At 36.5% G+C, this 25,771-nt stretch overlaps 1 protein-coding gene across 5 annotated transcripts in view; it reads left to right on the top strand.

The window, feature by feature from the left end:
• IL33 (interleukin 33) overlaps nt 1-21,503 on the top strand; it is a 39,464-nt gene extending 17,961 nt beyond the window's left edge. For 3 of the 5 annotated variants that reach the window (XM_034988016.1, XM_034988014.1, XM_034988015.1), the window contains 7 exons: nt 9,484-9,591; nt 15,540-15,665; nt 16,218-16,343; nt 17,669-17,776; nt 18,541-18,591; nt 19,477-19,574; nt 20,916-21,503. In XM_034988016.1, the coding sequence (XP_034843907.1) occupies nt 9,495-9,591; nt 15,540-15,665; nt 16,218-16,343; nt 17,669-17,776; nt 18,541-18,591; nt 19,477-19,574; nt 20,916-21,113 (804 nt within the window). In that variant the 5' untranslated portion in view covers nt 9,484-9,494 and the 3' untranslated portion in view covers nt 21,114-21,503. Of the gene's footprint in view, nt 1-7,981; nt 7,992-9,483; nt 9,592-15,539; nt 15,666-16,217; nt 16,344-17,668; nt 17,777-18,540; nt 18,592-19,476; nt 19,575-20,915 lie in introns of those variants that run through there. The other 2 variants (XM_034988017.1, XM_034988018.1) reach the window with 2 other exon arrangements.
• The last annotated feature ends 4,268 nt before the right edge of the window (nt 21,504-25,771 follow it).

Here is a 25,771-nt window from a genome sequence, read left to right as displayed (position 1 = left end):
GCTAAGTCATATAAAACTGTCATTTTGTAGTTATGCCATATTCCACAGTGCTCAATCCACAGTTTTAGCTTTACCACTCAGTTGGGGATTTGGACAGGGCCTCCACATCTGTTCAGTGGGTAATACCTGCCTTACCTAGTATGTAGGGATTTTGCAAGGACAGATCCAAAGTACACAATATTTACTGGGTGCCTGCTATCAATGATTGCTTGGGAAACAAAGATGACTAAGGTACAACCCTTGTTCCCAAGGAGCTAGTAGTCCAGCAGAGGAGAGAGGAAATTGAGTATACTTGGATGTGATAAGCAAGTAAGAAAAGAAGCAATAAATTCTGCTTGATTGTGGGTAGTTAGGGAAACAAAGGCATTGAAATTGGGCTCTAAGGGTTAAATATAAGTTTCCCAGACAAAGAAGAAAAGGCATCTCTAGCAAGAGGAAAAGCTTGAGCAAAAGCATGGAGGTGTGCAAGTGTGTGCTGAATTGAGTAACAGTAAGCAGTCCAGTGGGTACAAAATGAACAGTGGGGGGAGGTGGTGTTGTGTGACATTAGAAAGGTTGAAGGGTCAGGTAGTGCCAGTGAATAAAAATGACTGGGTAAGAATGAGTCCAGGAAAACTGTGGGAAAGCATAGACGTACTTTATAAATATTAAGTGAAGAACAAAAAAAAAGTTTTCCTAAAAACTCATAACATCCCTACCCTCCTCTCACAGGGGTTTGGCTTGAGTCACACATTGATTTGCCAAATTTCTTTGTAGTGCTTCCTCTCTCTGGGAGAAATGTTCTCCCTGGGTCCAGGTAAGGGGCATGTAGAAACTTTCAGAGTGTCAGAGACTCAGGGACAGGAAGTGATTCAGTTTGAGTAAGGACAATGCTATCTCATTGTTCCCCAAACTTCCACCTCCTTTTCTTCCACATCACTTTTTCTGATCTCCCCCAAGAAAGAAGTGAAACCAGTATACCCAAGGGAACAGAAGGTAATGTGATCACTCTCCCATCTCACCCTCTCTGTTCTGCTCCCCTATAAAATCTCCCAGAATGAAGTCATATAGTGTTGCCGAACTTAGTCATACTCCCCATTTCCTCTCCCTCCTACAGACCAGGACAAGTCTGGGGACACTCTCTCCTTCCAGTAATTTTCTAGGACCCAACAATGGGTTTGTATAATTGCACCATACCTTCATAGATTCTCTGCCCATGCAAGAGCATGTAAGCTTGACAAGGTGAGGAATGGACCCTCAAGTCCAGGATTTTAATTACACCTCATTCTAACAATGGTTCCCATGGAATAAGAGAAAGAACCAGATGGATTTGAGTTCAGATCCTAGCTTTGCTACTTACTAAGACATTTATTTAATCTCTATTTCCTTATCTCTAAAATGAAGGCAATCATACTCAAATACCATGGTCATGGTGACAGAGATAGTATCTATAAAGCATTTGGCCCACAGAAGATGGCCAAGACACTGTAACTGCCATCACCATTATCACCATCATCACCATCACCGTCATTATTAAGAGCTTGAACTAATGCAGACTCCTTGATGATTTCATTCCTTCCCTCTTACTGCCCTCTATCTGTTCCTCATATGGCAGCCAGAGCACTCTTTTAAAAACAAAACTCAAATCACATCCCATATTATTTAAAACCCTTCCTTGGCTTCCCACTGCATTTTGAATAAAATCTAAGCTCCTTCCTCTGGCTTCCACAGCCCAGCCCTACCCGGCTTCTGTCCCTTTCCATCACCAACCCGTTACATTATACTCTCCTGATTGCCCACTGTGTTCCAGCCACACTAGCCTGCTCAACTCCCTAAATACTACAAGTTCTGTCAGGGCCCTTGCCCTTAGGGTTTTCTCTGTCTAGAAGGCACCCTCTGTCCCCTCTCTTCCATAGATTCTTCACACCCTTGGTGTACAGCATAAATGCCATCTTCTGTGACTACACTACTTTAGTACTACTCTTTATCTTCTTTACCAGCCTAGTTCTTATTTATCATTGTTTCTAAATGAATTATTTGTGTGATTATTTGCTCCATATCTATCTCCCCAAAGAAAGTAAACTCCAGGAGGGCAGGAGAAAGTTTGCTTTGTTCACTACTATACCCCCCGCACCTAGCCCAGCACTAGAGAAGTATTAGTTATTACTGTTACCATTACTAGGCAGCACTCTGCTGTAGTACAGATAGGTGCAAATCCAGCATCATTTGGGACCTTTGGATCTTAGGAGGGCAGAATTTCCTTACAATGATTACTAGGTATCTTTCTTTTCAAAGCATTTAATTACTTTCTAGGGCATCAAATATTTTATATTCCAAGTTTTCCATAATTAACATGTATTTTAATAAAAATTTATTATTTCTGCCTGTTAACAGCAAGCCTCCTCACAGGAAATCAATCTAATTAAGTGAATTTATTTTAAAAGTAAAATTCACAATAAGGAAAAAAAGACCAACAGATTTAACATGATAAAGAGTATAGGTATTTTAAAAGAGGGAAATTGCTAATCAAAGGGCATTGCCTGACATATGAGAGGTGGTTAGTGATTCAACAGATGATTTTCCAGTTGATCAGATGTAGATAATAAGACAAAGTGAAATGAAAATTTTCATGCAGTGTCCCATGAACACTTTGATGCCCTAGAAAGTAATTAATGCTGTTGGAATACATTGTCCCTGACAAGTTATGGACACTTGATATTTGTTGAATATAAGTTTCTGGAAGCCTCCTTGGGGCAGAGAAAAACACACACATTGCAACTTTGGAAATGACTACACTTCATACATTTTTTGTTGTTGTTGCTCAGATGTGAATCCCCAACTAATGAATTTCTATGTAAGAAATTATTTCTTGATAGATTAAAATCTTCTTTCAAGTTGTTTGGGGTTGTTTTTTTTTTTTTTTTTGTAATTTAAATGTGTAACATTTCATCTGGAATGTTCTCTCCCTCCTTTTTTCTTAAAAAGCTTCTTCTATTTCCTTTTATCATCTAAAATGTGGCTTTCCCCTGGTGACACCACTATTCTCAAAATCCACCCCTTTTCCAAGTGTGCCCATTTCCCAAGGCCAACAGAGAAGTGGCACACTTCTCATTTTCTACATATGTTAATTTCTTTCCATTCAGGTTGACAGAGACCCTGATGTCCTTTTCTGGTTGATGTTGCCACTGCTGATGTCACCCTTGGTGACTCCAGTGTCTGTTTTCATGACTCTTTAATACTCTTGCACAGTTCACCCACAAAACCTCATCCTGACAACCATTATCATCAGAATGTTTCTACCTCCAAGATAGAGAACATTGGAATTCCTCGGTTTACAAACAACCTCATCTTTCTACTTCTCCTACTCCCATTTTTTTATCCTTTTTAAAATCATTTTTTAAAATTGTGGTAAGATTTATCATTTTAACCATTTTATGTATGTAGTGCAGTGGTATGGAGTACATTCATATTATTGAGTAACCATTACCACAACCTATGTCCAAACATTTTTCATCTTCTAAAACTGAAACTCAATATCCACGAACAGTAGTTCCCCATCCCTTATAAATTCTTTTTTACATTCTCCAAGGAACTACTTATCCTCAAAAACTAAAACTCATACTTATTTCTCTTAATTTCTATAACTCTTCTCACAACCTACTTTATGAAGATTCAGGCCATTTTTACAAGACTATCAAGTTCATGTCCCTTAAAACTTCACGTCTCACCCATTCTCTTGCTCTTCCTCCTCTTCTAAAGAAGTATGTGTCCTCCTTTTCAAAGCCAACCCCTCCACTAGTATTCTTTTCCCTCTCTCTGTCTCCTCTGGGACTTTATTATATCAGTTTTCTCCATTTCATTTCTCTCTTTTCATTCTCCTTTTCTCTCTACATTGAAACAAGCCCAAGACTACCATATACCAATAAAAAAAAATCAATAATAATAATAAAAACATGTATTAAGTTCCCGCTATGTGCCAGCTACTGTGCCAACGGTTTAAAATATACCTTCATAATTCTTGCCATGAGCCACTGAGTTCAAATTATTATAAAGAAAATTATTATGAGGAAACTGAGAGCTTAGAAATATCAAGTAACTTGCCCAAGATTGTCTAACTGGTAACCAGCATCTTCCCTTCTCCGTGGTACTGTCAAGATAGAATTTTCTCTTTGTTTCCCTTTCATTCAGTTCCTCCTCCACATTGTGCAATCCACTGCAGTTTCTTGGAGATTCCCATGCTTACTGGACTCTCTCCAAGTTCTCTAATCTCCAGCTGGGTCTACTAGTGCTCATCAACCAAATGTTCCTTTTTGAGATGGTTTTCTCTCTTAGACTTCATAATATATGAACTCTTCTTTTTTCTGGTTCTCTTTCTGGTCTTCTTTGCCAACTCCTTATCTTCTCCTACCCCTTAAATGTAAGATTCCCTATAGTTCCATTTAGACATAGCCTGCTCTTCCTGTTCTACACTCAGCTGAGACAATCTCATTTGTTCCTACATCATCAATTCTCATGCTGAAATCTACATGTAGCAAATCCAGATTGCTAACTCTGGCCTCCCCCACCCACCCACAACCTACTTCCAGCTCAGTGCTGAAAGTTCCATATTTGCTCCTCATTTATCTCAAACTCCATCTGCCCCACATCAGACCATTATCTGTACCTGAAAATGGACTCTTCACCTGAGTTTCCTACCCTGAACACCTGACTGCCCCCTCAGTTCCCTTCACCTTCTCACTTCCCCAGTCCAGAGCTAATACAAACACATCCAAAAAGAGCTGTGGAGGCTCTGTGATGGACACAACCCTGAACCAAGAGTCAAACTTGGGTTCTAATCCTGATTCAGCCACTAAGGAGCTAAGTGACTTAGCGGAGCTGGAACAGGGATCTCTGGGGCCCTTTCTCACGCCAATATTCAAGGACTTTCTGAAATGCTTGCAGCACTCACCACCTTCATCCCCTCCTTACTGGCCTCACTAACATTGCCCTAGTCCCTGCCCTCACTGCTTTTTCCTGGACTATTTTAATTAGTCTCCTGACTGGGCTTTGTTTCCTATCTTTCTCTTCTTTCATTCCTTCAGATGTTCTTTCACACAACCATAAAATTACATTCACAAAACACATTTTTTATAGTACTTCTCACTTGCTTAAAAAACTTTTAAAAGATTCCTGTTGGTTACAGGATAAAATTCCAACTCCTTGTTGCTGCATTCACAGCCCTTTGCACGCTAGTTCCAACATAACATATGAAACTTCACTTTGTCTAAATTGGATTACATGTGTGGTTGAGATAAGCACTGGAGCGGAAAAAAATCCTATTCTTTATATACTAAATGTAATAGTGGATCAAAGATTTAGGTTTTAAGTAGTATACAATTTTAGAAAATGGTGTGATAAATTTATTTATAATTTTAGAGGAGGGGAGGTGTTTTGAAGCAGGACACAAAATCCAGAAATTCTAAAACAATAATTAAGTTTGACCACATGAGATTTGAAAATTTATGTATGGCCAAAAAAAAATGCCATTAATAGTCTAAAGATAAATGGTACTGGGGAAAATTTTTCAACACATGTCACAGATAACACATGTTTCATTTCTTACTTTACAAAGAATTCATATAAATCAATAATTTATAGAAATTGACAACAAGTGCATTGTTTAAAAGATGCTTAATTTCACTAAATAAATAAAATTCAAAACCATGAGATATTTTCCACTCTTTAGAAAGGCAATTTTTAAAAAATTTTTATTTATTTAAAGTTCAGTTAGTTAACATACAGTATAATATTAGTTTCAGGTGTACAATACAGTGGTTCAACACTTCCATACATCACTCTGTTCTTATCATGACAAATGGCATCCTTAATCCCCATCATCTATTTCACCCATCCCCCCACCCACCTCCCCTCTGGTAGGTAACCATAGTTTGTTCTCTAGAGTTAAGAGTATGTTTCTTGGTTTGCCTCTCTCTTTTTTTTGCCTTTGCTCATTTGTTTTGTTTCTTAAATTCCACTAGAAAGGCAAACATTTTAAAGGTGATGACACCCATTGCTGCTAAGGCAATGGTGAAAAGAGCATTCACCTGGATCATTGAAAAAACTATAAACCAATACAAACTTCTAGAAATTCAATGGGGTAATATCTTATCAACATGTAAGATGCACAAACCCCTTGATTCAGCAATCTTGCTACTAGGAATTTGTGCTACCAATGAACATACAAAAGTTAACCAAGAATTACAACACACACACACACACACACTCACATGTCAATTGCAACACTGGTGATATTAGAAAAGAAGAAAAGAAAGAAAAAAACAGAAACAGCCAAAGGGTTAATCAATAAAAGATTTGTTATGGTATACTTACATGATTGAAAGCTATTTATAATGCTTCCTGTAAAAGAATATTTCTGACATTAACTGGAAAATCAAAAAAGCAGCTTACAAAATAATACTTGCAGTAGATTCTATTTTTTATGAAAAAATATATATGCATAGTATTTCTGTATTGGAAAAAGAATGTCAGGAAATATAGCTTATATATGCTTTCCTACCATTTATCCATTTTCTGAGTGCACATACATCATTTTTAGAATCAGAAAAAAATTACCTAAAGTTTTCAACTTCCCAATAGAAAAGAGAAAGACAATGAAAGTCTGTGCCCTTGTACACTCTACATTGAGCAATAAACAATACCTAGAGTCCATGTCATAGAGGTTTCATAAAAATTAATGATTAACTGAGTATAACTCATTGAAAGTGCTGCAGTTAAAATAATCTGAAAGCTCTGTTTAGGATTTGGCTGTGGGATAGTATATACTCCCACTCATTCTAACCCATTCAGCTAGTGCTATTTGCATTGCCTCATTCATCAAACACTGCCACCCACTGTTGCTTAATCCAAGTGCATATATATAAGTAGAGTTGGACTATAGCATCAACCACTACCAAATGCTGACGACAAGAAACTTCATTATTTGAGACCAGCCCTTCACGTTTATAAGGTAAGGTATCATAACCAGTGTGCAAGAATATTTGCCTATATTATTGGGAAAAGCAGCATGAAAGAACCAGTGATTTTTATATTGCTATATATTCTGAAATATTTCTGACTTAAAAATATGAGAATAAAGAGTAAATTTTAGTCCTGAAAAGAGTGATTGTGTTTTTTAAAGCAAAAGATTTGTAGACTGTTTAAAGAAAATGCTTTGTTTTTTAGAATAGGATTTTAAAATATTTCCTGACTATGCTTTTTTTTCTGTTTTTTTTCTTTTTTTTCCTGACTATGCTTATCATTTGATTCTTAAAAAGCAGCTGACTTTCTCTGTGTCAATCACTCCATTGTAAATGTGGTATTTCAGTTTCTTATCTATGTTGTTTAAATCAGAAAGCTAATTTTGGTTTAGAGCAGAGTTCCTCCAAGTGTGTTATCTCAGATTAGTCCATGATAATAGATAGTCCTTGTTAATAGGGGATTAACAGAGGTAGTGGGGGAAGTTACAAGATCAAATAATTACCAAAAATAATTAAAAAGTACCCATGAATCTTCAATGAAGGACTGTCAACATCTTTATTATGCTAATGTGGTTCTGACTTCACAAGAGGTGGACTATAGATAGGAATATTTCCCAGATTTATTTGAAAAATGCAACAGTTTGTTGTGGGGCGGTGGCGGGGGGGTAAATGTCCATCCAGGAGAACATTTTTTCTGGGACATAAGGATCTTTGGATAAAAAAGAAAACAAACAAACAAAAAACAATCCAGCATTACAATTTTCATATTATCAGTAAAGTGTTACCTGCATACCTACTGTGTGCAGGGTATTATTTGAACAATTTCCTGAAAATTTAAAATTTAACTACAGTAAGATTACCTAACTGCACATGTCATGATTACATATTAACCACCATATTTAGAAATTTATTATTTCTAAAGAAGTTGGACAACTGGCCAAATTTCCAGTTCTGACTATTTTCTTCCTACAACCGAGGAAGGAGAGAGGAGACACGGTCCAGAAGCTCTGTCATAAAGATGGAAATCAGGAGACTAGATTCTGGTCCCAGTTTTGCTTTTGTGATCCTGGGCAAGGCACTTTCTTTCAGTCTTAGCTTACTCATCCATAGATTTAGAAGCTCAGGAAAATGATATCTAAGGTTCTCTGCTTCTAAGTGTTCTTCTACCATTGAAGATTTTTGCTCATGAAGCCAGTTGTAAATAGGATGGCTGTGTGTAAGATTCTAGTTCTATCTAAACAAGAAAATTTGGAATTTCAGTCTATTCAAGGTTGTTCAGAAACAAAAAAAAGTTGCATGAAGTTTATCTTTCACGGAGTCCTCTAATGTCGTAACTCAATGCTCATCCCTTACCCTGCTAAAAGGGCTGATTCATATAAAGTTTGTAAGAGATTTAAATAGTAACCACTCCTGGGATACACTGAATTTTTTTTTTAATCTAGGAAAAAGAGGGCAAGGCTTAATACAAGTAGAAGTAACTATTAGTAGAATTTCAAACAATGTAAGGGGAGAATTTAAGGCTGGAGAAGTCTTGTTCCCTCCACAAATCAAAGCACCACTACCTTACCTTGATGATGAAGCCAGGCTATGGTACCCTACTAAATGAATATGGGGCTTTCTGCAATTTATAAGAGAAAATGTATATTCTTTCAGTAAACTACTCTGACCCATCTTGACACTCAAGGCATAGCATCCATTGATGATCCTTGCTTGAATCAAGTATTACACTGGGGGCTACAAGATTGTTATTTTTCTAATTCTACCATTCCTTCTGTAATGAATAAATCTCTTGTTCATTCATTCTTGAGGAATGCTATGGACTGGTGGGGTTTTTTTGCATGAAATGTTTTATAGTGAATTACCATCATTATTCTTTCTGATGCTCAAATTGTGCCAAATTTGGCCAGTGAGAAACCCTTTAAGGGGGACTCCTATGTCCTTTTGACACAAACTCACAAGTTTTTGAATGACTGCTTTCTGGCATAACTGAATATTTCATATTCACTTCTATATTCTCAGCCCAGACCTAGAGAGTCCTGGTTCTTTTTAGAGGAAAAAGTATTTAGAACCTAAGATGTGGGCACACTGATACTGCTGACTCAGATTTAACATTACAGAGATTTTTCCCTTGGCTTCTTATATTTTATATTTGTATCTCTTTTCCACTGCAATAAAAATCCTATAATATCAATATATCTACTTATTCACTCTATCCTATAATATAGTAAAAACATTTTAGAATCCTAATATCAATAATACTACCAACAATAAACCCACTAAGTAAAGTTTAAGACTTCCTTGTAGTTCTTTTTGTCCTCTGACTATATTTCAATATGGATATATTTTCAGAAAACTATATTCAAATTTTACTGAAATAATTATTTTCTTTAGGTGACTATGTTATTAATGCTATTTTGAGTTAGCCACAGTTATTTCTGTTTATTTTCAAGTTGAAACAATTGAACTAATATTACATTTTAATCCACAGAAGCCTGAAAAATGAAGACTAAAATGAAGTATTCAACCACCAAAATCTCCCCAGCAAAGATGAACAGTTCAGCAAGCAAGGCTTTGGTAAAATCTCCCAAGCTGAGAAGTAAGGACTTAAGAAATTCTGATTGTTTTGCACACTATTTTTATCTGTTATCAAATTCTTATTATTCTGATGTTCATACATGTTATCTTGCCAAAAGCTACTAAGAGTATAAGAGCTGAAATTAAAAGGGATAGCTCATAAGTTTGTAATAGAGCAGTGTTTGGTTTTAAACAGACTATATATAGCCAACTTTTGCTTATTTGATACCTCCCAGGACAAGAATGGTTTGAGTAATTTAAACCTGCTAATAGTGATAAACATACATAGTCCTTCATATCAATCCCTTCTCCCTATCCACACCTCTTTCCAACTAATCCCAAAATCTTTTTCCTAGACTAACAAAATTTTAATCTGATCTTCTTTCATTCAATATTTATTGTATATATAATATACACCTTTGATGTATCAAGCTGTGGTCTTGACTTGCAACTTCTGATGAAGGAAAGAATAATAAGTGAAGATATTTGAATAATCCATGCCCCAAGTAAAATAGAATTGATCAAATGATGTTCAAGTCTGTCCAGTTGCAAACTCAAAAAATCTGGCATAAATTGAAAGGTAAATAAAGTCAGGCATAGCTCTAAGATGAAAGGGCTATATCTTTGATCCTGAAAATTATCCTAGGGGACACCTGGGTGGTTCATTCGGTGAAGTGTCTGACTCTTGGTTTCCACTCAGGTCATGATCTTAGGGTTGTGAGATTGAGCCCCACAACAGTCTCCATGCTCAGCGGGGAGTCTGCTTGAGATTCTCTCCCTCTGCCCCTTCCCCCACTGGAGAGCATGTATGTGCCCCTGTGCTCTCTTTCTCTCTCTTGTAAATAAATACATCTTTAAAAAAATTATCCTAGGAAAAAAATTATGCAAATTTATACTCACATTTTTTCCATACAAAAGAGGTAACACAGAAGAAAGTTAATAGAACCCTGGCCAGAGTGGAGAGAAAAAGAAGATGAGGAATGATGGTAGGGACAGGTGTACCTTTGTCCTTTGTTCTCCTCTTCGTTTCCCTGAACATCTTTAAGGCTAGAAGATAAAGCAGTGTTAAAGAATATAATTTTCTCTCTTCCCTGGGGCTGTGGCCCGCCCATGCTGGTTTTAGTAACCAGGGAAACATTAATTTGACTGTGGTTTCTGAATGGCCAGAAAATCACAGTTAAGTTAGTCCTTTTATTTGTGTCTGAGTCAAAATGCTCTGTGTAGAAACAGTGACTCCTTGGAACTGACTCTGTGTCTTCAAATTCCCTCCTAATAAATTCCCTCTGCCCCTGCCCACCCCAGCTTGTGCATACCCACTCTCTCTCTTAAAAAAAAAAAGACTGTGTATTCTTTGTACCCCAGGAGATGTGGCCCCTTCATAGTTACTGGAGTGAGGGAGCAGGCTGGAGTTTATGCCAGAATTGCTAGCATTGGTGCAAAAATTAAAATGTAACCCCTCCTTTAAGGGTGCAGTGGCCCTAACAGCTCATTTATACCATTTAAAGAAACAGTGATAAAGATAATCCCCAAACCATTTATATGGCTTTGGAATATAGCACATTTTTATTGTCTCTCAGCAGATCTTCTTTTCCAATGATATTGGCTCAGTTTAACACTAAGATTGTCATTATTTATACACTCTTGGCCAAAATTTCAACAGATACCTATAAAGTGTGTGGCAGGTATTTCTCAAAATTCAAGGTGCAAGCAAAGTCATTTTTCTAAATAAACTGTTCTGAGCCACCAACCAACAAAGCAAGAAAGCTTGTTTTAGTTCCTTCTCCTCCTTTGGGCTAGCAAGATCTGACACAGTCACAAAGCCACAAAACTCAATATCCACCCATTAGAGATATACATGTGAGGTTCCATATGAGTCACCACCAGAGTATTTCACCTCTAGCACGGACAAGATATAGGACTTAATGAGCTAGAGAAAAGCCCCTCCCCAAACTCATTCCCTTCCCAGTTTCCAGGAAGCTACTCCCAGAGTCAGGCCATTTTCCTCTGCTACTTCCTCTCCCCTACATCCATCAACCCTTTTCCTGCCCTGACAATCTAGTTTCCTTATGCATCTAGCCAGAAGTCACAATATGGGAGCCTTGGGGCAGATCCATGCAGCAGAAGCATTTTATTTGGCCTGAACCATATTATTGTGTTTTTTAATTGAGGAAACATTTAAAAATTAGAAGATTTTGTATAAAAATCTGAATCTCTTGAAATACCTGAAAATCTAGCAACATTGGGCACATATCCCCACATGGCAATAATTGGGCAGGGAAATGAGTAGATATCACACCCCTTAATTTGAGTCTGTCCATGGAATATCTTCTAAAGTTAAAGTGAAGGAGCTTCAAGTTTATCCTATGAGCAGTAAGAAACCATTGAAAGCATTCAATTGGGGAATAACAAGATATTTTTATTTTAGAGAAATCACACCGATGGTGGTGTAAAGACAGAGTGAGGGAGCAAGAATAGAAAAAAAAACTGGCTAGAGGTTTACTGCGTTCATCTAGGGGACTGAGGATGAGGGGCCTGACCTAATACAACAGAATGGAAAGGAAGGACTAAATGTCAGATACATTCAGAAAGTGAAACCAATGAGATTTAATTACAGACCAAATAAATGGAGGGATGGACAGAGAGGGAAAAATAGATGATCTCAGCTTTCAAGGTGATTTAGGATTTGGGCAGACAATGGTAGAAAGTGGTACTGTTTTTCAAGATAGGAATTCAGAAGGAATATACTGTGGGTAGAGAAAGATAAAGATTTTTTTTTATTATGAATATATTTGAATTTGGGGTAAGTAGAGGTCATCCAGGTAGAGATGTCCAGAATTCTGGAGGCTCTCCATAGATAGATACAGAGATGCCTTAAGCTAACTGAAGTCAAAATACCCCGTGAAGAAAGAGCAACCGACACAAAGCTCAGGAGAGAGACCAGAGTTACAATCTGAGGAGTCATCAGCATACAAAAAGATGATTGAAGTCATTGGAGCAGGCAAGATTGCCCAGAAAGAAAGTCTAGAGTGAGAGGAGGGCAAAGGACAAATCCTGCAGAACACCAACATTTTAGGAGCAGACAAGGAAAAACTAACAGAGAAACAGAGATGGATGATCAGAGAAAAAAAAAGAACCTAAGGAGACTGGTGACATGACAATAAGGGAGGAAGGGTTTTAGAGAAGAATGTGGTTCCCAAAGTCAAATGCCACAGATCAATCAAGGGTAATAAGCAGTGAGAAGAAATCTTGGAGAAATAGGTGTTTGGGAAAGAAATGAAAGATGAGTGATTCACTTATGTAGTTCCCCTTAGGCTCAGCCATAGTCTGGCTCTCTCAGTGGCAGAACTACAGGAAGATTTCCAGGCCCCTTCCCATTTACCCACCAGAAATGCGTGAGGGGTTTCATCATGCTGTTGCTATGATGAAATTACTTATGAGAATTTCCTCACAAGCCATGCTAAGACACTGCTTTCAGACATAAGGCAAGATAGAGACATAGGAAGTGACAACAGTCCTTACATAAGCTTGAGATTATGGCCCTTTGACCCCAGTGAGTGCTCACTCCCACAGAGTCCCCAAGGCCATGACAGCTTTGTGTTTCCCATCTGAGAGTACAACCATTACACTATACTTTCAGCTGCCCCAAACACCAAAGTATACCTTCTTCCAAATTCTCCCAATGTGAAGTATCTTCAATACTTCAAATGTAGTCACCCCTTTATATATTATACCCAGTGTTTGTCCCACTAGATGCTAACACCTACATCACTGTCTTAAGCTCCTCTCTTCTTCTACATCCATAATCCTTCCTCAATATCATGACCCTTACTTCTAACTACACCCAAGACCCACATCCTGCTCCCCAGAGAGTCCACTCTCTGTATCAGACATGCCTGTCAGTCATGTCCAATGGGATTCTGAATACAACATAAAGATAAGCATGTAAGGAATGAGCATCCTTATAATATCACCTTATGCCCTTTACGTCTGGAGAGACAATGTGATATAGTTAATAAAGTATTGTCTTAGATTACTTATTAGGAGACCAAGTTCAATGCTGGCTCTGGCATAGCTTTATAAATTTCTTTGCAATTGTAAAAGCACTACATAAATATGCGATACTATAGCTGATATTTATAAGCTGTGATGCAATTTTGGGAAGTTCCAGGGTAGATGTGAGTATAATTAAGTGGTCTTCCCCTGTTCAGACAGTTGAAGAGACTTAAAGGAAGATGTCCATCTGAATTGGAGGCAAGATATAGATAATTCAAAATGGTGGCTAACAAAACTTATGTAACTTTTTTTTTTTAAGATTTTTTATTTATTTATTTGAGACAGAGAGAATGAGAGACAGAGAGCACATGAGAGGGGGGAGGGTCAGAGGGAGAAGCAGGCTCCCCGCCGAGCAGGGAGCCCGATGCGGGACTCGATCCAGGGACTCCAGGATCATGACCTGAGCCGAAGGCAGTCGCTTAACCAACTGAGCCACCCAGGCACCCCAAAACTTACGTAACTTTGAAAAGCATATGAGGAAGGCAAATCTTTTAGAAAATTAAAAAAAAAATCATAGAATGGATCCCAAAGTCACAAGTAACTATTTTCATTTTCTGAATTACTGTGAGTGAAAAATTGAAATTTGGCTGTATTATAGAAATTGCTTAATAATTCATTTACTGTAATGTTAAAAGTTGAGATGCCATGACTCAAGTGTCACGACTTTCTTTTCTGTTTGACGTGAAAGGCCTTTTATGAATTTCCAAGTAGCAAATTTAATTTTTTACTTGAGACCTTTTCTTTGACTAAATGAATAAAAATTACTAAATAGGTGATTAAATATTTTACTTTAACTGATTTAATTTGTATTTGTATTATGTTAGTTCCTAAAATTGCAGATAGCACACTAACATTTGATGAGGGAGCCAAGAATACTCAAAGAAGAAACAATAGTCTCTTCAATAAATGGTGCTAGGAAAACTGGATATTCACATGTAAAAGAACTCACAAAAACTAACCTGAAATGGATTAAAGACTTAAATGTAAGACCTGAAACCATGACACTCCTAAAAGAAAATATAGGGAAAAAAGCTCCTTAACATGAGTCAGTTATTTTTAGTATCAATAAACTCTAGAGACTATAGCTGTCCCTCTAAAATTATTAAAAGTACATTCTAGATAAGTAAAAAAGATTATAGACTTCATATGACCATAAAAGTTCCCCCTCAGGCAAAGACTGATATATGTTGGATGTAGATCCACACTCCCTTATATAGAATTCTGAAAACCAAAATTTTTCTAAAGACCTAAAATTTTTCATAACTTATTTGGTAATAAAATATGATCTGAACTTACATGACAGTTAAATCCTGACCTGAACCAACATGAGGTGTTTATTTCACTTTATGTAAATTTTCCTATATTTCACTATAAAATAATGAATTTTTGATTATGTGAGTACTGCCCTAGTCCCTGCTGGGAGTACTACATATATATATATACATACTATACTATATATATATAGTATATACTCTACATGACAATTCTAAAATCTAAAAAACTGAATTTTGAAACACACTGGCCCCAAGGTTTCTGATGAGGTACTATAGACCATTTTTTTTTTTAGCAAATAGATGTATTTTTTAAAAAGATTTTATTTATTTACTTGTCAGAGAGAACGTGCGCACAAGCAGGGGCAGCAGCAGGCAGAGGGAGAGAGAGAGAGCATGAGCAGGGAGAGAGGCAGAGGGAGAGGGAGAAGCAGGCTCCCCACTGAGCAGGGAGCCCGATGCGGGGCTCGATCCCAGGACGCTGGGATCATGACCTGAGCCGAAGGCAACCGCTTAACTGACTGAGCCAACCAGGGGTCCCAATACTGTAGATCTTTAGTTGCTTTCTTGGTCTGCTACACTCAGGGTTTGTAAAAGGATAAAAATGGATGGAATGAAACGGTATCAAAATTTTTCAACTGTTTAGAATCCCAACAGAAAGCTGAAGAAGTTTGCCAGATGTATTTTATGCAGCTGCGCTCTGGCCTTATCATAGAAAAGACAGCCTGTTATTTTAGGAAAGAAATCACCAAAAAGCATTCACCAAGAACAGGTAAGGGGAAACTACATTTCCTGGTAATTCTTCATTATAGTAATGGGCTTCTATTTGCCTTTATTTACCACATCTTGGATATGTAATTTTTTCCCTTGAGCAAATTTTCCTTCTGAAAAAAAGTAAGGATGCTGAACTATTTTCTAGCCATTTTCAAAAGGACATATAAAGAGTTTTTATAGCATGGGAGAAATGGTTATGTTATAATATTAAGTGAAAATAGAGGATATAAAATTACAAATATATTTACAGTATTTTTAAGTGTTTTTTTTTTTTTTTCATTTAAAGGAATTAAACTAAAATGTTAATAGCAGTTGTTTTGGGGTGTTGAGACCATGGGTAACTAGTTTTCTTCCACCTGGGCTCCAATGGGTATGCCCTACTGGGGTATAAGTGTGCCAGGAGGTATTAATCCCTTCAGGCTATGGGGTGGCTAAAGCCCTGGGGTCAGTGCCAGCAAGCAGCTTTGACTGGGAATCCTCCAATGGGGGTAAAGAGGTTTGGGCAGAGTGGGTACTGACAGTCCACTCCTATTCTCTCCTTGTCCTACAGCTGAAAAGTACAAAGAGCAACATGTGGTATTCACTGCTTGTCGTCAACAGCTAAAGAAAGACTTTGCCTGTGAGGTACCTATGGTCCCCAAGTGTATTGGAGCAACTAATATTCCAAGTATCCAAGGTATGACTGGTGATGAGGGTGGTGTGGGTGTGAGGAGGGAGGTAAGACACAGGACCAATGCCACTCTAGGAAGAAGCTCAAAGTCTATGCCTTCTTGTATAACAGAAACTTCTGTCCATTTGCTGTCCACATACCCATTCAGTGGTATTCAAACTAGGTACAGAGTAGCTACTCTGTCAATGAATGTACACTTTATAGTTAGCCCTCCATCATTTTGAAATGCTTGTTATGGATTAGAATCCCATATACATTATTCCTGGGGAAAATATGTTATCCTTTGGGGGAAAAAATACCCACATGCCCCCCCCCCATTTCAACATTTTGACAATAAAAAAAAATTAAGAATTATTATATTTTTAAAATATAATTTCAACTCTTAAACATTTTAAATGGTTGTTCAAATGGCTTTAAGTTGCATTGCATCAGCTACTCATGCAAATAAAGTCCAAACTGATGGAGACCATCAAGAAGTGAAGAGATCATTAAGAAAATTTGAACAGGAATTGCATGTTGCCATTTCAAGCATAATCCTGATATAAATGTCTTAAGTTCCCAGAAGCAAACTGAAGTTTCTCATTAGGTATTTTTAAATCATTTTACTTTTGAAGTTCCACATACAGACTCAATATTTAACATTCTTCTGTTTTGTATGTTATTTTTCTTAGCACAATTCTATAAAATAAAGAAAACATAATAATTTTTTTCTTAAGGACCAACATAGGTAGTCCCTAATTCTACACGTTTACCCCAGCATGCGGGAGAAATATTCTCCTTTTCTATGTGTGCTGGAACATTTTTTTAAAAGTTGGGGATACTGCTCTAAGTGTCTCTGTTATTTAGCCAGAGGACAGAATGGTACTCACACTTACACTCTCCAGGATTGTTGGAAGTCTCTGAATAACTCCACACCTTACAGATGGGTATTCATTTAACCATGTCTATCAAAATACAGTCTCCTTATCCACAGTCCCCCTGACCACAAGAAGCAAGGAAACAGAGGTTTCCTCAGGCAAAGTCTGTCAGTTTTCCAGCTTCTTTCTCTCCACCAAATCCTCCCATAAACACACTAACGTGACCTCCTGTGGTTTTCAAGCAAGAGACTAGCATCTCTAATCCCATTCAAATGGCACAGTTTATCCTTTGAGCTACATTAAGCTTGCACCAAAGGCTTTTATCTATCCAACAGTGTTGGGCAAGGTGCAGCTCAAATTGGAAAGAAAAAAACCAAAAACATTTAAGGAAGCATTTATTTTTAATTGCTGAAAGATTGTTCATGGGAACAAGTGTTTTTGATTTTTTAATGACAAGCTTTTCACTTGTTACAGAATATTCTGCTTCCCTGAGCACATACAATGATCAATCTATTACTTTCGTTTTTGAGGATGGAAGTTATGAGATCTATGTAGAAGACTTGGGAAAAGACCAAGAGAAAGGTAGAATATTTCCTTTTGTCTATAATGATATAATGATGACTAATAAAGTAAAAAACAAATTTACCAAGGGCCGCCTGGCTGGCTAAGTCAGTTAAGTGTCCAACCCTTGATTTCTGCTCAGGTCATTGATCTCAGGCCTTGAGATCAAGCCCCATATCAGGCTCTCGCTGTGCGTGAAGCCTACTTAAGATTCTCCCGTCTCCCTCTGCTCCTGCCCCTCTAGCTCCACCTGCCCCCTCTCTTAATAATAATAATAATAAATTTACCAAACCATAAACGGTGGATTACTTCAGACATGGCAAATAAATTTCATGCTGGGTGCTAACTCCAATGCATTGGCAGCAGATGCCTAAATACCACTAAGCTGAGGAGAATTCAGAAGCTTATTTAGGGTTTATCAGGGAAGAATGCTGGTATTGAGAAGTGGTATCTGTTGTGAAAGATGGAAAGAGAGACCACACATAGTTTCTATTGTTAATTACCCACTACATCTTTCCAGCCTTATCAATATCACCAAAGTAAAACTTCAAGTAAAAGAATATACCAGTGCTATGAACAATATGTTAAATATTTTAATAGTGACTCTGTTAGAGAATTCATCAGAGCATATTCATACATTTTTGAGACATTTCTTAAAATCACAAAAGTTTTGCTTTTATTGATATATAATAAGAGGATATTTTCTGCTATTATGTATATGTTGAAATTGAAAACTTTTGATAAAATTGTAACTCACCAAAGGGATTTTATGCATTCTCTTTCAGATAAGGTGTTATTCCGTTATTATGATTCTCAATCCCCCTCTCATGAAACAGGTATTTTGGAGGGCTGGGCAGCTGTAGTGCTTGAATTCTTGAATTTGGGGTAAGGACAAATCCAAAAATGCTCCATGAAAAAGGAAGGCAGTCTCAGAAGGTTCTCTCCAGCCCACACTCATGGTAAAATCTTAGATTCTTAGAGGATTTATTCCACCCATCCTTTGTACAGCTTAATAATTAGGATAAAGGTTTACATTTAAAAGAGATTCAGAATAATAGTGGCTTAAGCTACACAAAACTTTATTTTTATCTTAGCTAGGACTGGAATAGCAGTGCTGCTCAACAGGGTGTACAAGGACCCAGCTCCTTCTCTGTGACTCTGCCAACATCTACATGGTTTAAGATTACTTGTTACCATGACAATGCCCAATCAGCAGGACAAAGGAAAACAAATGCATGAATTCTTTTTTCCCCTAAAGGACAAAACCTTGAAGTTGCACCTGACACTTCCATTCACCTCATATTGGTCAAAACTTAGTCACATTGCTACACTTAATTACAAGAAAACAGACTGGGAAATGTTCTATTACACAAGAAGGGGTAGTTGGATATTGGGAGACAACTATCAGTGGCTTTGCATCAGACAGGGAAGCTGACACCCAGAGAAATACCCAATAGAGTCACAATTCTATAATTAGAAACCATATAATAAAACTAAGGAGCTTAAAATTACTCCCAAATTGTCCAATGATTCATTTCATTTGGGTACAAATACTTCTAAAAAACATGTGGGTTAATGAAGCAATTATTTTACATCATATCTTGGACTCTTTTCCTAGGTGTTAAATTCATTTAAATTAAAATGAGTTAAATTCTTAACTTTATAATTTACATTTTTAAATTATTTATTTATTTTTTATTTACATATTTTTTAATTGCAAGGTGATGGTGTTGATGGCCAGACATTATTGGTAAACCTGAGTCCTACAAAAGACAAAGATTTTTTGCTGCATGCCAACAACAAGGAACACTCTGTGGAGGTAATAGAAATATGCACTTAACTGTCTTAACTGACTCCACTCATTTGTGCAGATTTGGGTGTCTGGCATATTTCAAAGAAGAATTTTTGTTTGTGCTATTGTACCTAAAACACAATCAGCTACTACTAACTTGCTTCTGGAGTAGGAAAGGGAGGGAAACAGCATGCATAGCCTTGCTACTGAAAGTCTGATCTCTGCCAGCAGTGCACCTGGGAGTTTGTTAGACATGGAGAATTTCAGGCTTCCTCATAATTGAATCAGAATCATAATTTTAATAAATCTCCAGGAGATTCATAAGCACATTAAAGTTTGAGAAGCACTGCTATATAGAATGATCTCAAATCCTTTCTACTTAACTTTAGGAACTATTTTGTTCTTCCAAGAAGTGTTTCTTGATAAAATATAGTTTTCTTAGGCAAATGCAAAAATGATTTTACACTCTGACCCTGCTGAAGGGAAAGTCATAAACATTTCCATATGCCAAGATTCACAATGTTAGTGTTGTTACAGAAAAATGTAAATGGCAGTATAATATTGGTCATGATGAAAATTTATAAACATGAATCTTCAGGAACAAACAAGCTAAAGATAGAGACCAGGAAGAAAACATAAGAGAATAATATAGATGACAGATGACATAAATACAAAATTATAAATCTAACTAATACAGCCATGTAATGTATTAACATAAACACTGGATGGTAACCAGCATCTTTCTTAACAAACATTCCTAAATGTATATAACAGTGTTGGATATATATAACTACTCAGTAATATGAGCTGACCCCATACAGAGCTCTATTACATGCCAAATACTGTGCTAAATGTTTTACAAGCAGTCTCCTTTAATTCTTGCAGTAATGCCATAATAGAGTTGTTGTACTGGTCAAATATTACTGTAATACAAACCATCCCCCACACTTACTGGCCTAAAATAATAATCACTTATATAATTCACATACGTGCTGATAAGTTGCAGGTTGACTGATCTAGAAAGCTGATTAGACTAAAAAATTGAGGTTTGAGAAGTAAAGCAATGTGCACACGTCTCAGAGATAGTACATGGCAAAAGTTGGGCACAAATCCTGAGCTGCTGCATCCAAATCCACTCACTCTAAGCTATAATGTCTCTCAATTATCAATGAGTCAAATCAAATCATCCCCCCACACACTTCAGTCCTCCATTTCTTCCTACTCTGCCACTCCCATCCCCTACTTAGTAAGCAATCTTGCTAGAAATATTAAGTTATACTTATTCCCTTTTAGTTTCTAATGCAGGAGGTAAGGTTGACTTTGGACTTCCCACTTACACGCTGGTTGTTTTCTTTCTTGTTTCCTCAGCTACAAAAATGTGAAAATCAGTTGCCAGACCAGGCCTTCTTCCGCCTCCATAGGAAGTCTTCTAAATGTGTTTCATTTGAGTGTAAGAACAATCCTGGAGTGTTTATAGGAGTAAAGGATAACCACCTTGCTCTAATTAAAGTAGGGGACCAAACTGAGGATTCGAGTATAGAGAATACCATATTTAAGCTCTCTTAAACTTAATGTGATGAAAGCTGTGGAGCCTGGGTTGGGTAGCCCAAATAGCTACTGCTGGAGAAAGGAAGGATGAGAGATAAAGAAAGAGACAACATTTAAGGGAAATGGAGGGAACTTAGTATGCTCTAGAATATTTTCCTTATTATTTGTATAATATATTTTTATAATCCTTCAGTTCTGCTTTTTATTACTCTTTGTCTCCCTACATATTCAAAAGTCTGTTGTTAAAGAGCCCCCAGAAAATATACAACCTGACTTTTACTTTTTTCTACTTTCAGTCCAGAAAGCTTCATATTTAGAGCTGAGACCTCTGGGGGAAAGCAAGGGCCTTAATCCAAGTTTCATTTTAGACAGGGATCAATTTTAAAAAGCTACATAGAGACATAATTTTCCCTGATTCAAAACAAATTCAAACACTAGAGCTGTTGGTGAAAAGACAATCAGATCTACTTAGACTGACCATTTCACAAATGGAATAAAACACCAAATTTGTTTGAAGATGCCCAAAACTGGGACACCTGGGTGCCTTTGGCTCAGGTCATGATCCCAGGATCCTGGGATCAAGTTCCACACTGGGCTCCCTGCTCAGCCAGGAGCCTGCTTCTCCCTCTGCCTGTCACTCCCCCTGCTTCTGAACCCTCTCCCTCTCTCTCTCTCCCCCTCTCTGACAAATAAATAAATAAAATATTAAAAAGAAAAGAAGATACCCAAAACTTAAGATACCTACAAAGGTAGGCAGATAATATGAGAAAAGACAAAGATAGTTGAAAAATTAAGAAAAATAAATCCAGTATTTGTAAAGTAAGTAATTTTACATCTAATTGTTTCATTTTTAAAATGCTGATTTTCATAGACTGAATTAAATTTAGCAAGGCATTCTTACATTAAGAAGTGAAATAAATTTTAGTTCAGACATATAATTGAAATCTTTGGGAATATCTAACAAACTTAATACCATGGTGAAGCCACAAGTCCTCTAATCTACTAGAGCCTAGATGGGACACAGAATTAACATTACAATATGAATAACTGGCTATCCCTTATGTTTGTGGTATACCATGTCCTTCTGACACTATGCTCCAGGGATCTATGACTTGATATACATGTCACCCTGGACAAAATTTCTTCTAATCCTTTCTTCCCAGGTGTACAAGTGTTTTCTTTGTCCAGCTTCCTGATTAGCCTGCTTACTATGGAATATTTATTTGACTTTTCTTCCTTCCTCATTTCTTTTGACCAACTGTGCTCTTGATATACATTTTGTGTCCCCTGAGCTTCATTCCATGTCACCTACCTCTAGATGCCAACATCTTTTTCTACTTTGTCTACCTGATGCAGAATTTCACATAAACCTGATGGCAATATTTTTTATTAAACACCTTTGTGTTTTACATTACTAAGGTAGTAAAATTTATACTCAACCATATAATAAAATGTTTCAACTACTAAAGGAATAATTTTTGCTTATTTTAAGGTCTTAAATTCTACTATAATTTTTTCATAGGTTTAATACTGACAATAAATGATAAAACTAATAACAGTACTTATGAAGTACAACTTTTTCTGAAAGTGTAGGCTTTTTAATTTCTAATTTGTTGAGCTCTATTGGATATAATGCTGGTGGAACATAAGATTAAAAAGGCTAAGAATTACTGTGTGAGGGTAAACAACTGTAAAGAACAATATATCTTTCATTACATTGTCAATTTTATTAATGGAGACAAAATAAAAGCAAAATATACATCATCTTTTCTGAAAAACACTAAATGTTGACCATATGCATCTGTATGTTATACTTAAAATGATTGTTTTAAAGTAACCAAATATATCAATTACATTGTTTAAGTTCTTGAATAAATTGCACTTTTTAAAAGTATGTGAGGTATTAATGATTTTATGATAAAATGACTGTTCTGAAATTTTTAAGTCAAAGTAAGCATATTTTAATCCACTGATGTTGATATCTGGAGTAGATCATTTGTCTGGTAATTCAAAACTAAGTAAGAGAAGGGATTGTGTCTTTTTCACCTTTGTACTCCCAGTGCCCATTATAGTGGCCAGCACAAAGGACCAATTCAGCGACTTTTACCTGAGATCAAACAGCCAACATACCCCTACCAAAGGAACTTTAACCTGACTTCTGACTCAATTACGTATCTTTCAACCTGATTATCTTGTTTCTGATGTTCAATTTTCCTTTTTAAAAACACTTTCCACCATCACTATGGTGAGTATTGTTTGATTAAAATATACAAATGTGTGGTGGCCTTTTGCTACTTATTTTCATGTGTTTTGATGGTCCATAACACACACATTACTGGAAAGAATGTGTTCATTTCATTGTATTAGAAATAACAATTATGTCAAAACTTGCTTTTTCCTCATTTTATTTATATTTGTTAGATTTTTATGTATTTATTGGATACCTTGAAATACTGTTAAGAAAATTTTATTTGAATGAGTAATGTGGCTTAGAATTGGAAAAGAAAAGTAAGAGTTGAGATTCAGGGGATTTGGAAAGAAAATCGCTAATTAGAATGCAACAGCTTAATTAAAGTCTAAAAAGATTGACTTATAACCCCCACATCAGCAAAACAAGTCAAAAAACAAAAACAATTTCAACTTTTGTGCCTCATACCAAAAAACTGCATGATAGAGAAATCTTCTAGAATACTCACGTGGGAATTGAACCAGGCTTGTCCCAAAATTCCTTTCCCCCATCCATCATACAATGACCTGTACAGCCCAGAAATCTTGTCCTCTAGCATTTGCTCCTTAAACACATGCCATGTATATTGGACTTTGCTAAGTACCATGAAGGCACCAAACAAAACAAAACAAAAACCTAAACTATGCTCCTTGTCCACATGGAACTTAAAATATGTACAATTTATGTATTAAAACTCCAACTCTGCAGTACACAGTTACACAAAGGTAAGAGACATCAATGTGAGTTTTTCATTAAAGAAAGAAATAGGACTGAAGACTCTATCTCCATACCCTCGTACCCACCCACCCTCATTGATTCATATATCCATTCTCAAGGTCATGTTAAATAGGTTCCCTCTGCAGATCCCAGGCAAAAGGAGGTCAATTCAGTTGCTCCAAATTCCTTAATAGTTAGGGTTGGGATTAGGGGGCTTAGGTATCTGAGAAACAGATGCAAGAAATAGAAGTTAAAGTCAATTGGTAGAGTTAGAATCAATGAACTGCTTCCTGTTGAGATATCAAGATGATGAGATATTTGTCCAAGTCCAATTATAGTCCCTAGCCCATAGGATACTCCCATAAGAGAATACATGAATCACTACATGAATACATGAATCACTACCCAGCATATTAAAAACATAGCTTTGCCTCTTGCACTGTTAGTGGGAATGCAGACTGGTATAGCCACTCTGGAGAACAGTATGGAAGTTCATCAAAAAGCAAAAAATAGAACTACCTTATGATCCAGCAATTGCACTACTAGGTATTAACCCAAACAATACAAAAATACAGATTCAAAGGGGTACATGCACCCCAATGTTTATAGCAGCATTATCAACAATAGCCAAACTATAGAGATAGCCTAAATGTCCATTGACTGATGAATGGATAAAGAAGGGATGGTGTGTGTATATATATATATATATATATATATATATAGAAACACACAATGGAATATTACTCACCCAGCAAGAAAATGAAATCTTACAATTTGCAATGATGTGGATGGAACTGAAGTGTATTATGCTAAGTGAAATAAGTCAGAAAGACAAATACCATATGATCTCATTCATATGTGGAATTTAAAGAAGAGAACAGATGAATATATGGGGAGGGGGAAAGAAAAAAAAGGAGAGAGGAGAAAAAACCATAAGAGACTCTTAAAAATAGAGAACAAACTGAGAGTTGATGGAGGGAGATGTGTGTGGGATGGGCTAGATGGCTGATGGGTATTAAAGAGGGCACTCGGTGTTATATGTAAATGATGAACCACTGAATTCTACTCTTGAAACCAATATTGCATTGTATGTTAACTAACTAAAATTTAAATAAAAATTAAAAATAAATAAAGAGATTATCTTGGCTTATCAGAGTGGAGTGAATGTAATCACAAAGATCCTTTAAATGTGGGAATAGAAGGCAGAAGAGTCAGTCACATTATGGTGTGAGAAAGACTTGAGTAGCCATCACTGGCTTGGAAGATGGAAAGGCACCATGAGACTGAAACTGGGGACAACCTCTAGCAGTTGGAAAAAGCAAAAAATGAAAAAGAAAAAAGTCTTCTCTAGAAAAATATTAAAATATCTGGAACATATTCAATTATGTTTTAAAATCTCTGTAATGTGGTACTGATGAAGGAATGGACGGATAGATGAATAGAAAAACATTTTGTGGTCTCAAATGCATGTGCAAATTTAATATATGATAAAGGTGACATCTCAGTTAAGTATGGAAAGAGAAATCTTTGAAATGGAGGTATTGGGTTAATTGGATATCCATAAGGGCAAAAATAAATTGTATTCATGAATCATACTGATACTAAGAGAAATCCCAAATGGGTTAGAGATCTAAATATAAAGAGTGAAATGATGGAAGGAATCATGGTAAAATCTTCTAACATCTGTTAGTAGTAGAAGTCCTTTGCTAACTATGACTCAAATTCCAGATGC

Source organism: Mirounga leonina, unplaced genomic scaffold (genome assembly GCF_011800145.1).
Source record: "Mirounga leonina isolate KUSES-001 unplaced genomic scaffold, KU_Mleo_1.0 Mir_447, whole genome shotgun sequence".
In the NCBI taxonomy this organism is placed as follows: domain Eukaryota; kingdom Metazoa; phylum Chordata; class Mammalia; order Carnivora; family Phocidae; genus Mirounga; species Mirounga leonina.
The sequence above is the reverse complement of the archived record's forward strand: the minus strand, read 5'-3'. Positions and strand labels throughout refer to the sequence as shown.